The sequence below is a fragment of the Aegilops tauschii genome, chromosome 1 (assembly GCF_002575655.3).
Source record: "Aegilops tauschii subsp. strangulata cultivar AL8/78 chromosome 1, Aet v6.0, whole genome shotgun sequence".
Classification (NCBI taxonomy): domain Eukaryota; kingdom Viridiplantae; phylum Streptophyta; class Magnoliopsida; order Poales; family Poaceae; genus Aegilops; species Aegilops tauschii.
The window spans coordinates 378875815-378889212 of record NC_053035.3 but is presented as its reverse complement, the minus strand read 5'-3'; the positions used below and the strand labels follow the sequence as shown (position 1 = coordinate 378889212).

General features: G+C 46.2%; 1 protein-coding gene across 3 annotated transcripts; it reads left to right on the top strand.

Moving 5' to 3' along the window:
* Positions 1-7697: 7697 nt before the first annotated feature.
* Positions 7698-10902, top strand: LOC109764133 (tubby-like F-box protein 8). 3 transcript variants are annotated; one of them, XM_020322981.4, is made up of 5 exons: positions 7698-7980; positions 8644-9163; positions 9343-9430; positions 9646-9778; positions 9868-10902. In XM_020322981.4, exons 2-5 carry the CDS (start codon positions 8798-8800, stop codon positions 10643-10645), a joined length of 1365 nt encoding a protein of 454 aa, XP_020178570.1. In that variant the 5' UTR covers positions 7698-7980; positions 8644-8797; the 3' UTR covers positions 10646-10902. The 3 variants fall into 3 exon arrangements, with proteins under 3 accessions (XP_020178570.1, XP_020178581.1, XP_020178575.1); XM_020322992.4 differs by having other exon boundaries at positions 7728-7980; positions 9649-9778; XM_020322986.4 differs by having other exon boundaries at positions 7728-7998.
* The last annotated feature ends 2496 nt before the right edge of the window (positions 10903-13398 follow it).

Below are 13398 nucleotides of genomic sequence, written 5' to 3'. Positions count from 1 at the left end.
TTAAGTTGGAATCAAAACTACAAGCTACGGTGAAGAACGAAGAAGGGCGAAGAGGAACTCCGACAAACTCATAGAAACCCTAATGGGATCTGGGAGAAAAAGAAAGAGGAAGAACTCACCGGAGCTGTGGAACAGTGGAGGCGCGCGGACGAAATCTGGTCGGTTCAGGTTGATGCAGCGGCCGTTGTCGATGCAGTGGCAAAGGTCGACGGCGGCAGTGGAGCTCAGGCGCTGGAGCGATGAGGAGGCAAGGGGGGAAAGTGAAAAGGGACCCCTGGCCCTATTTATAAAGCTGAAAGGATAAGTGGCATACGCGGGAATCGAGGAGGCCGAAAAATGGATATGTGACAGCGCAGACGCCTCGATTTTCGGAGGATCATTAAAAGAGAAGATATATTAAGATGTGGGCCTTGTGTGATATTCATGACACTTGACGTCACAGTGAGTTACCGCGATCCTAGGAGATGACATCATGGCGGGTTACAAGATCTCGCAAGAGTAAATCAGGAAGGATTTTTTCTAAGTGTTGAAGATTGATATGAACAAGTTCACATCAACATGGGGCCTAATGTTGGGGATATAACTACTGGGTATGACCCGCCCAGGAGGGGCTGGGTCATGCCACTGGCGGCTTATTATGACAAGGCCCATAAAGATGATGAAGATGGCGGTTCGTGAAGCAGGCTGATACGTCTCCAACGTATCTATAATTTTTTATTGTTCCATGCTATTATATTATTTGTTTTGGATGTTTATGGGATTTATTATGCACTTTTATATTATTATTGGGACTAACCTATTGACCCAGAGCCTAGTGCCAGTTCCTGTTTTCCCCTTGTTTCGGTGTTTCGAAGAAAAGGAATATCAAACGGAGTTGAAACGGAATGAAACCTTCTGGAGAAGTTATTTTTGGAAAGAAAGCAACCCGGGAGACTTGGAGTCCACGTCAAGAAAGCAACGAGGAAGGCACGAGGCAGGGGGGTGCGCCCACCCCCCTGGGCACGCCCTCCACCCTCGTGGGCCCCTCGTGGCTCCCCTGACGTATTTCTTCCTCCTATATATACCAATATACCCTAAAACCATCGAGGAACAGAAGAGATCGGGATTTCCGCCGCCGCAAGCCTCTGTAGCCACCAAAAACCAATCGGGACTATGTTCCGGCACCCTGCCGGAGGGGGGATCCCTCACCGGTGGCCATCTTCATCATCCCGGCGATCTCCATGACGAGGAGGGAGTAGTTCACCCTCGGGGCTGAGGGTATGTACCAGTAGCTATGTGTTTGATCTCTCTCTCTCTCTCTCTCTCTCTCGTGTTCTTGAGGTGATACGATCTTGATGTATCGCAAGCTTTGCTATTGTAGTTGGATCTTATGTTGCTTCTCCCTCTCTACTCTCTTGTAATGGATTGAGTTTTCCCTTTGAAGTAATCTTATTGGATTGAGTCTTTAATGATTTGAGAACACTTGATGTATGTCTTGCCGTGCGTATCTGTGGTGACAATGGGATATCACGTGATTCACTTGATTTATGTTTTGGTGATCAACTTGCGGGTTCCGCCCATGAACCTATGCATAGGGGTTGGCACACGTTTTCGTCTTGATTCTCAGGTAGAAACTTTGGGGCACTCTTTGAGGTTCTATGTGTTGGTTGAATAGATGAATCTCAGATTGTGTGATGCATATCGTATAATCATACCCATGGATACTTGAGGTGACATTGGAGTATCTAGGTGACATTAGGGTTTTGGTTGATTTGTGTCTTAAGGTGTTATTCTAGTACGAACTCTAGGGCTGTTTGTGACACTTATAGGAATAGCCCAACGGATTGATTGGAAAGAATAACTTTGAGGTGGTTTCGTACCCTACCATAATCTCTTCGTTTGTTCTCCGCTATTAGTGACTTTGGAGTAACTCTTTGTTGCATGTTGAGGGATAGTTATATGATCCAATTATGTTATTATTGTTGAGAGAACTTGCACTAGTGAAAGTATGAACCCTAGGCCTTGTTTCCTAGCATTGCAATATCATTTACGCTCACTTTTACCATTAGTTACCTTGGTGTTTTTATATTTTCAGATTACAAAAACCTATATCTACCATCCATTTTGCACTTGTATCACCATCTCTTCGCCGAACTAGTGCACCTATACAATTTACCATTGTATTGGGTGTGTTGGGGACACAAGAGACTCTTTGTTATTTGGTTGCAGGGTTGCTTGAGAGATACCATCTTCATCCTACGCCTCTCACGGATTGATAAACCTTAGGTCATCCACTTGAGGGAAATTTGCTACTATCCTACAAACCTCTGCACTTGGAGGCCCAACAATGTCTACAAGAAGAAGGTTGTGTAGTAGACATCAAGCAGTTTCTGGCGCCGTTGCCGGGGAGGTGAGTGCTTGAAGGTATATCTTTAGATCTTGCAATCGAATCTTTTTGTTTCGTGTTTTATCACTAGTTTAGTCTATAAAAGAAAACTACAAAAAAATTGGAATTAAGGGTGTCTCATACGCTTCATCTTTTTAATATCTTTGGTGAAAATGATGGGAAGGAAAATTGTGCTCAAGTACTAGAAGAAGAATTACATAGAATGCTTGGCATAAAATTTGGGAATGATCAGCATGATCGCAATGTTGTTAGTATGAATTCTTTGAATACCCATGATGCTAATGATATGCAAAGCCACAAGCTTGGGGATGCTATGTTTGATGAAGATGATATGTTTAGTCCCCCAAGTTTTGATGAGCAAATTTATTATGATGAAAGCATGCCTCCTATTTATGATGATTATTGTGATGACACGTATGCTATAAAGAATAATGATAACCATGAAACTTGTCATCATGATTTTAATTTTCAATTGGATTATGCCTCACATGATAGTTATTTCGTTGATTTTGCTCCCACTACTATTCATGAGAAGAATTTTGCTTATGTGGAGAGTACTAAACTTTCTATGCTTGTATATCATGAAAAGAATGCTTTATGCGATGGTTATATTGTTGAATTCATTCATGATGCTACTAAAAATTATTATGCGGGAGGAACATATGCTTGTAGGAATTGCAATAATATCAAGTTTCCTCTCTATGTGCTTAAAGTTTTGAAGTTATGCTTGTTTTGCATTCCTATGCTAGTTGATTATTGTTCCCATAAGTTGTTTGCTCATAAAATACCTATGCATAGGAAGTGGGTTAGACTTAAATGTGCTAGTCATATTCTTCATGATGCTCTCTTTATGTTTCAATTCTTATCTTTTATGTGAGCATCATTGAAATCATCATGCCTAGCTAGGGGCATTAAACGATAGCGCTTGTTGGGAGGCAACCCAATTTTATTTTAGTTTCTTCTCTTTTGGTTCTGTTTAGGAATAAATAATCCATCTAGCCTTTGGTTAGATGTGATTTTATTTTTTAATTAGTGTTTGTGCCAAGTAAGACCTATAGGATCTTCTTGGATGATAATTATTTGATCTTGCTGAAAATTCCAGAAACTTTCTGTTCACGAAAACAATTGTTTAAAATCACCAGAACGTGATAAAATACTGATTCCAATTGCAGAAGATCAATAAACAAATTTTCTAGGTCTTCCTATTTTGGTAGAATTTTTGGAGTTCCAGAAGTTTGTGTTAGTTACAGATTACTACATACTGTTCTGTTTTTGACAGATTCTGTTTTTCGTGTGTTGTTTGCTTATTTTGATGAATCTATGGCTAGTAAAAGAGTTTATAAACCATAGAGAAGTTGGAATACAGTAGATTTAACACCAATATAAATAAATAATGAGTTCATTACAGTACCTTGAAGTGGTGTTTTGTTTTCTTTCGCTAACGGAGCTTACGAGTTTTCTGTTAAGTTTTGTGTTGTGAAGTTTTCAAGTTTTGGGTAAAGATTCGATGGACTACGGAATAAGAAGTGACAAGAGCCTAAGCTTGGGGATGCCCAAGGCACCCCAAGGTAATATTCAAGGATAACCAAGAGCCTAAGCTTGGGGATGCCCCGGAAGGCATCCCCTCTTTCGTCTTCGTTCATCGATAACTTTACTTGGAGCTATATTTTTATTCACCACATGATATGTGTTTTGCTTGGAGCGTCATTTTATTTTCTTTTGTTTTGCTTGCTGTTTGAATAAAATACCAAGATCTGAAATTCTTAAATGTTAGAGAGTCTTCACATAGTTACATAATTATACAACTACTCATTGATCTTCACTTATATCTTTCGGGGTAGTCTGTCGTTTGCTCTAGTGCTTCACTTATATCTTTTAGAGCACAATGGTGGTTTTATTTTGAAGAAATAGATGAACTCTCATGCTTCACTTATATTATTTAGAGAGTCTTAAACAACATGGTAGTTTTCTTAATCCTAATATGCTAGGTATTCAAGACTAGTAAAAACTTTCTTACGAGTGTGTTGAATACTAAAAGAAGTTTGATGCTTGATGATTGTTTTGAGATATGGAGGTAGTGATATTAAAGTTGTGCTAGTTGAGTAGTTGTGAATTTGAGAAATACTTGTGTTGAAGTTTGCAAGTCCCGTAGCATGCACGTATGGTAAACGTTATGTAACAAATTTAAAACATGAGGTGTTCTTTGATTGTCCTCCTTATGAGTGGCGGTCGGGGACGAGCGATGGTCTTTTCCTACCAATCTATCCCCCTAGGAGCATGCGCGTAGTGCTTGGTTTTTGATGACTTGTAGATTTTCGCAATAAGTATGTGAGTTCTTTATGACTAATGTTGAGTCCATGGATTATACGCACTCTTACCCTTCCATCATTGCTAGCCTCTTCGGTACCGTGCATTGCCCTTTCTCACATTGAGAGTTGGTGCAAACTTCGTCGGTGCATCCAAACCCCGTGATATTATACGCTCTTTCACACATAAACCTCCTTATATCTTCCTCAAAACAGCCACCATACCTACCTATTATGGCATTTCCATAGTCATTCCGAGATATATTGCCATGCAACTTTCCACCGTTCGGTTTATCATGACACATTCATCATTGTCATATTGCTTTGCATGATCATGTAGTTGACATAGTATTTGTGGCAAAGCCACCATTCATAATTCTTTCATACATGTCACTCTTGGTTCATTGCATATCCCGGTACACCGCCGGAGGCATTCATATAGAGTCATACTTTGTTCTAGTATTGAGTTGTAATCATTGAGTTGTAAATAAATAGAAGTGTGATGATCATCATTTTCTAGAGCATTGTCCCAAGTGAGGAATAAAAAAAGAGAAAGGCCATAAAAAAGAGAAGGCCCAAAAAAATGAGAGAAAAAGAAAGAAGGGACAATGTTACTATCCTTTTACCACACTTGTGCTTCAAAGTAGCACCATGATCTTCATAATAGAGAGTCTCTTGTTTTGTCACTTTCATATACTTGTGAGAATTTTTCATTATAGAACTTGGCTTGTATATTCCAACAATGGGCCTCCTCAAGTGCCCTAGGTCTTCGTGAGCAAGCAAGTTGGATGCACACCCACTTAGTTTCTTTTGTTGAGCTTTCATATATTTATAGCTCTAGTGCATCCGTTGCATGGCAATCCCTACTCCTTGCATTAACATCAATCGATGGGCATCTCCATAGCTCATTGATTAGCCTTGTTGATGTGAGACTTTCTCCTTTTTTGTCTTCTCCACATAACCCCCATCATTATATTCTATTCCACCCATAGTGCTATATCCATGGCTCACGCTCATGTATTGCGTGAAGGTTGAAAGAGTTTGAGATTACTAAAGTATGAAACAATTGCTTGGCTTGTCATCGGGGTTGTGCATGATGAGAGCATTTCTTGTGTGACGAAAATGGAGCATGACTAAACTATATGATTTTGTAGGGATGAACTTTCTTTGGCCATGTTATTTTGAGAGGACATAATTGCTTAGTTAGTATGCTTGAAGTGTTATTATTTTTATGTCAATATGAACTTTTATCTTGAATCTTTCGGATCTGAATATTCATACCACAATTAAGAAGAATTACATTGAAATTATGCCAAGTAGCATTCCATATCAATTTTTTTGTTTTTATCATTTACCTACTCGAAGACGAGCAGGAATTAAGCTTGGGGATGCTGATACGTCTCCAACGTATCTATAATTTTTGATTGTTCCATGCTATTATATTATTTGTTTTGGATGTTTATGGGCTTTATTATGCACTTTTATATTATTTTTGGGACTAACCTATTGACCCAGAGCCCAGTGCCAGTTCCTGTTTTTTCCCTTGTTTCAGTGTTTCGAAGAAAAGGAATATCAAACGGAGTCGAAACGGAATGAAACCTTCTGGAGAAGTTATTTTTGGAAAGAAAGCAACCCGGGAGACTTGGAGACCACGTCAAGAAAGCAGCGAGGAAGGCACGAGGCAGGGGGCGCGCCCACCCCCTGGGCGCCCCCTCCACCCTCGTGGGCCCCTCGTGGCTCCCCTGGCGTATTTCTTCCTCCTATATATACCAATATACCCTAAAACCATCGAGGAACAGAAGAGATCGGGAGTTCCGCCGCCGCAAGCCTCTATAGCCACCAAAAACCAATCGGGACCCTGTTTCGGCACCCTGCCGGAGGGGGGATCCCTCACCGGTGGCCATCTTCATCATCCCGGCGATCTTCATGACGAGGAGGGAGTAGTTCACCCTCGGGGCTGAGGGTATGTACCAGTAGCTATGTGTTTGATCTCTCCGTCTCGTGTTCTTGAGGTGATACGATCTTGATATATCGCGAGCTTTGCTATTGTAGTTGGATCTTATGTTGCTTCTCCCCCTCTACTCTCTTGTAATGGATTGAGTTTTTCCTTTGAAGTAATCTTATCGGATTGAGTCTTTAATGATTTGAGAACACTTGATTTATGTTTTGCCGTGCGTATCTGTGGTGACAGTGGGATATCACGTGATTCACTTGATGTATGTTTTGGTGATCAACTTGCGGGTTCCGCCCATGAACCTATGCACAGGGGTTGGCACACCCTACCGGAAATTTTTGCTAAGTATGAAACACAGTGCATGTTGGCACCTACCGCCGAGCACCTTGGCGGTAGGGTTGTACAGCCTACCGCCAGCCTGTTTGGCGGTAGGAGTGTTTCGTACCGCCAAGGTCCCTGGCGGTAGGCTGTTACACTCTACCGCCATAGACCCTGGCGGTAGCAAAAGGGTCAAATCCCGAAATTTTTACAAATTAGGGTCAGGTCTCGATGAAGTTATAGAAAAGGTCATTTTGCCTACAGATAGTAGTACATCTACGTTTCCAGAGTCTAGACTGGTCTATTCACTCGCCCTGATCCCTGATTGATTTATTAACAACCGTGTTAACCCAATCGCCAGCACGTTAGCATGCGGTCGCTAGCGCCAGAAGGCCCGCGGCGCCCACGGCCAGCCGTGCACGCGGGCGAAAGCAGAAAGCTCGGCGAAAGCCCACCAAAAGCGCCCTGCTTTCCCTGCCGCGGCAGAGAGGCAGCGAAAGGCGCGCAGGTAGCGAGCGACGCAGGCGCCAGCAGACTCGGGAGACGTCAGGAACGAAGAAGAAAAAAGAGCGGCAGGAGGGAGGCTGACGCCGTCACGCCCCGCGCGCAAGTCGGCACGCACACAAACCCACACGGCAGGAGGACAGGAGACGGAACGCAACGGAACGGTCAACCGAGAACGCCCCCCCGCCCCGTGGACCGGAGCGAGCGCGGACGAGACGATAAACAACAGCCGCGGCACCCGCCTCGTGTGTGTCTGTGTGTGTCTGTGCGCCTCCTGCTCTCTCGCCTTTCCCCATTCCCCCCACCCCCCCTCTCTTCCGCTCGCTCGCTCCGGGTCTCCCTCCTTCCCTCTTCACACCCACCTCACCTCCTCTCCTCCCTCTTCGCGTGTCCAAGAAAGGAACCACCAGGCGGGAACGGCGTGAGCGCAGCTGGGGCTGGAGCCGGATCGACCCCGTTCGTCTCCAGAGGCGGCGGCACGGGCGCAGGAGCTCCGGATCGGCGCTCAAGAAGTAAGAGTCCGCGCTGATGTGAGTTATTTCGGCTCGAGCTGCCGGTATTCCGTCCTTGATTTGATTGACGGGCTGGTTGTGCGGGGGGCGAGCTTTTCGGGGGCGTTTACTGTCCGGATCAAGCGCCGTGCGTCCGGATGCGGCAGTAAATGCCGAGTTCTTGGCATCTTTTTGTTCTTTCGTCCGTTAAATTCGTCCGTGCCAAGAGTTCGTTCAGCTGTCATAACGCCTCGGCTTGACTGCCGTAGTCCTCGTTCTTGTCCTCGCACAAGCCTTGCAGATCTTGGCGATTTGTTTTTTAGCAGTACATATGTTCTTCACAGATCCCTCTTTTTTATTGTCTCTATGTATCCGGGGTGAAACGGATTTTTTTTTTTTACCATGGAACGACTTATTTCCAAGTTTGTCATGGGATAGCTGTACCAGGGTGGAGATTTCTTTCTCGAAATGTCGCAACATGCCACCGGGGTGTCTCATGCTCTCCTTTTTTACGGCACCGCCATGGCATCCAAATCCATTTCGGATGTGTAGACTATTCTTTTCTCTCGAGCTTTGCTCGAAATGGGGTGATTTGTTCCCAGCGGGCTATACTGGAATTAATATGTTTTCCAGTGTCTGTTTCATGCTATACTCACCAAAATTATGCTTCTTTCTCTCTCGCAGGTACACGTTGCTGATTTCTTCTACCTAGACATACTCCAGAGCAGCAGCTCTGCCCTGCCGCCGTGATCTGTAATCGCCGTTCCAAAAGACAACAGTTTAGAAAGGTTGTCGGCGGCCCAAGCTCTGAGCTTCAGCCTGCATCTAGCTAGCGCAGATGTCGTTCCGCAGCATAGTTCGTGATGTCAGGGACGGTTTCGGCAGCCTGTCGAGGCGGAGCTTCGAGGTGACCATCTCCGGCCTGTCCGGCCTCACCGGGCACCACAGGGGCAAGTGCCAGAGCACGGTGCACGAGCTCCGCGACGCCGATCTCATAGTCCAGGAGAGCCGCTGGGCGAGCCTCCCTCCCGAGCTCCTCAGCGACGTGATCCGGAGGCTGGAGGCAAGCGAGAGCACATGGCCGTCGCGCAAGCATGTGGTGTCCTGCGCGGCCGTTTGCAAGGCGTGGAGGGAGATGTGCAGGGAGATTGTTACGAGCCCAGAGTTTTGCGGAAAGCTCACCTTCCCCGTGTCTCTAAAGCAGGTGAAATTTCTGCATCTCCTGATGAAGCAAACCTTAAAACTGAAATGCTGCCAAGAACGGCATTTTGTACCACTACCTAGATGGCAAAATCTGAGACTGAAGAGTGTTCGTTGCGTTGCTTATTTCTCATGCCTCTTAAGTCAAGACATCTGCCCTGACATTTGTTATTCTTTCAACAGCCTGGCCCTCGAGATGGAATGATTCAGTGTTTTATAAAGCGAGATAAATCGAAGTCTACTTATCATCTCTACTTGTGCCTGACTAATGGTATGCTATCGCTATTTTCACCTTTAGAAGTATACCATTTCTATATTGTGCTAACATCACTGTGAGGACTTTTTTTTTTGAATAGTTGCTAACATGCTAGCATGAATTCTCCATTTTGGCCTTGATTTTGTCTCAGTGTTCATACCTAATTTTTATTTTATGAAATCATGGTGAAGTTAAGATGCTGATCTTTTATTTCATTTATTTTGAATCAGCGGTACTTGTGGAGAATGGAAAGTTCCTCTTGTCTGCTAAAAGGATCCGCAGGACAACCTGCACAGAATATGTTATCTCAATGGATGCTGAAAACATCTCAAGATCAAGCAGCACCTATATTGGAAAACTGAGGTACTAGTTACTCATGTATACTGTAACCATTTCCTTCCCGGTCTCGTGCATTTGCAGATAATAAAAACCAACCTTGTGTTCATTTCCAGGTCAAACTTCCTCGGCACAAAATTCATAGTATATGACACGCAGCCCCCCTACAATGGGGCTTTAGTTCCTCCGGTTGGACGGAGTAGCCGGAGATTCAACTCCAAGAAAGTGTCTCCCAAGGTGCCATCCGGCAGCTACAACATAGCTCAGGTGTCTTACGAGCTAAATGTTCTTGGCACGAGGGGCCCTAGGCGGATGAACTGCATCATGCACTCCATACCGGCCTCGTCGGTTGAGCCGGGCGGCGTAGTCCCTGGGCAGCCTGACCAGATCATGCCCCGAGCTCTAGAGGACTCGTTTCGCAGCATGAGCTCCTTCTCCAAGTCATCCATCATGGACCGGTCCACGGATTTCAGCAGCTCCCGTTATTTCAGCAGCTCCCGGTTTTTGTCGGACATCGCCGGAGGCGTGATAAGCCGCGACGAGGACGGAGAGAGCAAGGAGAGGCCGCTGGTGCTCCGCAACAAGGTTCCGAGGTGGCACGAGCAGCTGCAGTGCTGGTGCCTCAACTTCCGCGGCCGCGTGACCATCGCGTCGGTGAAGAACTTCCAGCTGATCGCGGCGCCGAGCCAGCCCCCGCCCCCTGCCGCGGGGGCGCCGGCGCCGACCCCGGCCCCCTCGCAGCCCGCCCCGGCGCCGGAGCAGGACAAGATCATCCTGCAGTTCGGCAAGGTGTCCAAGGACATGTTCACCATGGACTACCGCTACCCGCTGTCGGCGTTCCAGGCCTTCGCAATGTGCCTGAGCAGCTTCGACACGAAGCTGGCCTGTGAATAAAACCGGCGACCGACGGAGATCGACGACACAGGCGCCGTCGAGGGAATGAAGAAAGTAGAACACTCATTCCCCCCCATAGGACTTCCATTCTAGATCACGGACACGCCTTTTGCTTGCTTGTAATTCTGCTTTGTTTGTAGCTTTGTTGGAACTGGACTCGGTAGCATGTGATGCTTCGCACCATGATTGCTTCCTTTGAAGCTAAGTTTCGTGGATGCGGTTGGTTCCGGATTTAACCTAAGGTTCCGTCACCTTCATGATTTGCCTTTTTTTTTAGCACATTTTCTATGGATGCCCGCTGTCTGGTAAAGAGCAGAAAAGGTTCAGTGCTTCTGTTCTTTTACAACTGTTGGTCTGCTGAGCATGTGTGCTTGCCTTATTCTGTAGCGAGGATCATGCGCACTGGGCTTGTCTCACATGATGAAGCCCTCTCCCTCCTCGGTCCATGCCCTTTTGGTGCAGTTGGTGCATGTTGTTTTAGCAAGCATAAACAGTGGTTTTGTCTAATAGGAGAATCATTGCACATGTACCTGCCACCTTCTTCATAAGCTTTTGAGTGTTCCATGATCTCCTTTGGGTTCAGCTACCATAATTTCTGGGAGGTTGGTTGAGTTCTTTCCAGCATGGAGGAGGACACATCTTCTGTAGTGAGAAAGATGAGTACTCCAGTACAGCTAGGACAAGAGAAGGAATAAAGTAGTAAAATAGAGGCATCTGGGCCGGGTCCATGGTGGCTGCTGAGGGTGACTGGATGGGGGGAACAATTCTTTTCCCTGAAGAAGTTATCATGTGCTACGTGACTGAGCTGGAATGCATATGACTGACAGCGAAATGAACCCACCACACCAGAAAATCATACGTACGATAGTAGTACAAAGGTGGCTTGCTTGCTTGCTCGGACGGACGAAATAATTGAGCGTATCGTGCATGGTAATCATTCGTTCATTCTCAATCCGTCCGGGGCAAACGGGCAAATGGGAGGAAGCTTTCATGGCTCCCTGGGCGCGTGACAGCGCGCGGAGTACCAGCACAAGTGTCACGTTATGTATATCCTGATGATTGATTAGGTTGATCAGCGCGGGTGGCCTCGGCACTAATCCGCTAGATGATTTGACAGCGGCGATCAAATCGGGCCGGCGGTTGGGGCCGTGGGCATTGCGTGTGGTTCATCATCGCCTCGCCTCCCGATGGAGTTGGAGTTGGATCCGTGGTCGCCATCGTGCGGCAAGTTGTCGAGTGGCATGTTGAGATCTGGAGACTGGAAGGCGGGATGAAAGCTCTCCGGTGAAAGTGGGTTGAATGGATGGATGCGAGCATCAATTCAGGTCGGGGAATTTCCGGTCGATGGAATCGTGGAGTGGAGAGCATGATGGATGGATGTGACGACGCGGGCGCCATCCCACTTTGAGAAGCGTAGCGTATGGGTTCAGACGTTCAGTGTAGCAGGAATTGTTTTGGTGCTGGGATAGGGAGATCCGATTCTCCATTTTCTGCCTGGTGGCGGTCCTTTTGTAAGGAGAACGTTTAACACAACAACAGTGGTTTTTTTTTTGAGGGACACAACAGTAGTGGTTACAACATCAAGGACTACCACCGCCGTCTATCTGAAAGCACCATTTTTTTTTGTTCGCAAGGCCACCATCTAGAATTTGGGGGTGCCACAAGTCTCCAAGGCAGAACTATGATGCAATACAGAAACTCACTGCATCAAGTCAAAGCGGTGGAGCCGTACAAACAACTTACAAGCCTGCCCCTTTCAAGGTGTTCTCGGAAAAAGGGCAGCAATATAATGCAAAAAAACAAGTAACAATGAATCAAGTGCCCACTATGGTGATTGTTTTTAAGCATGTTGTTTTTGTGTCTGCAAACACGCACGGCCTCAATAGACCTGGTAGATGCACATGAGCGCGAAGAGCTCGCCGTTTTTCCTTGTCCATGGAGCCATAGTACAAACGTTATTTGGATGAAGCCAACCACACGCGACACACTAACGTGATGTTGCCACGTCACCATGAATGTTGGAGCCAACAAAGCAAGGCGCCAGGAGGAGAACACCAACCGTATGTGCCGAAGAGGGAGGATATGACCATCGTTGTCCGAGAGAAGGGAAGACAGCACCCCCAATGTTAGAGAAGGGGGGGGGGACACCAACCCTACACGGGGAGGAGGGGGAGAGCACCACCTCGATGAAGTAGGAGATGACCGCCACTGCTGGAGCTTGGGGAGGGGGTTGTTGAAGTTTTTTGACCAAAGAGGGAAGGTGAACAAGTGAGCGGAGAGGTGAACATGGATTCATACCACAACGTGCGCCACCTCACCGAAGAGGGAAGCATTCTCCCTTTTCAGGGAAAAGTAGCTCCCTTAGCAACTAGTTCATTTTTTAGAACAATTCACCCGCTTTGTTGATGCGTCATGTTTGAGGAATATGGATTACATCATGAGGCTGGAGAAGCCATGAATGATGATCAAAGTGAAAAAGATATAGCGCAAATGAATGCTAAAATGCAGCTGCAGCTGGCCACGCTGGTGGTACTACGACTAGATATAGCGCAAGAACGCCGGCCGCTCACGCAGGGTGAGTTTCACCTTCGAAAGCTTCTGAAGCTGCGAATTCTTGGGCTGGCAGCGGTGGAAAGGGCCCGGAAACGCCAGGCATCTAGGATAACATGGCTGCGGGCAGGGGACGCCCAAACAGCCTTTTTCCAGGCCAAGATCAATGCCAGGCACAGGAAAAATTTCATTCACTCGCTGCA

Bases quoted from the DNA above. Each gene is read 5' to 3' on its own strand.
- LOC109764133 (XM_020322981.4), top strand. From the start codon at position 8,798: ATGTCGTTCCGCAGCATAGTTCGTGATGTCAGGGACGGTTTCGGCAGC. The intron at 9,164-9,342 runs GTGAAATTTCTG...TTCTTTCAACAG, and splicing joins TCCCCGTGTCTCTAAAGCAG to CCTGGCCCTCGAGATGGAAT. The intron at 9,431-9,645 runs GTATGCTATCGC...ATTTTGAATCAG, and splicing joins CTACTTGTGCCTGACTAATG to CGGTACTTGTGGAGAATGGA.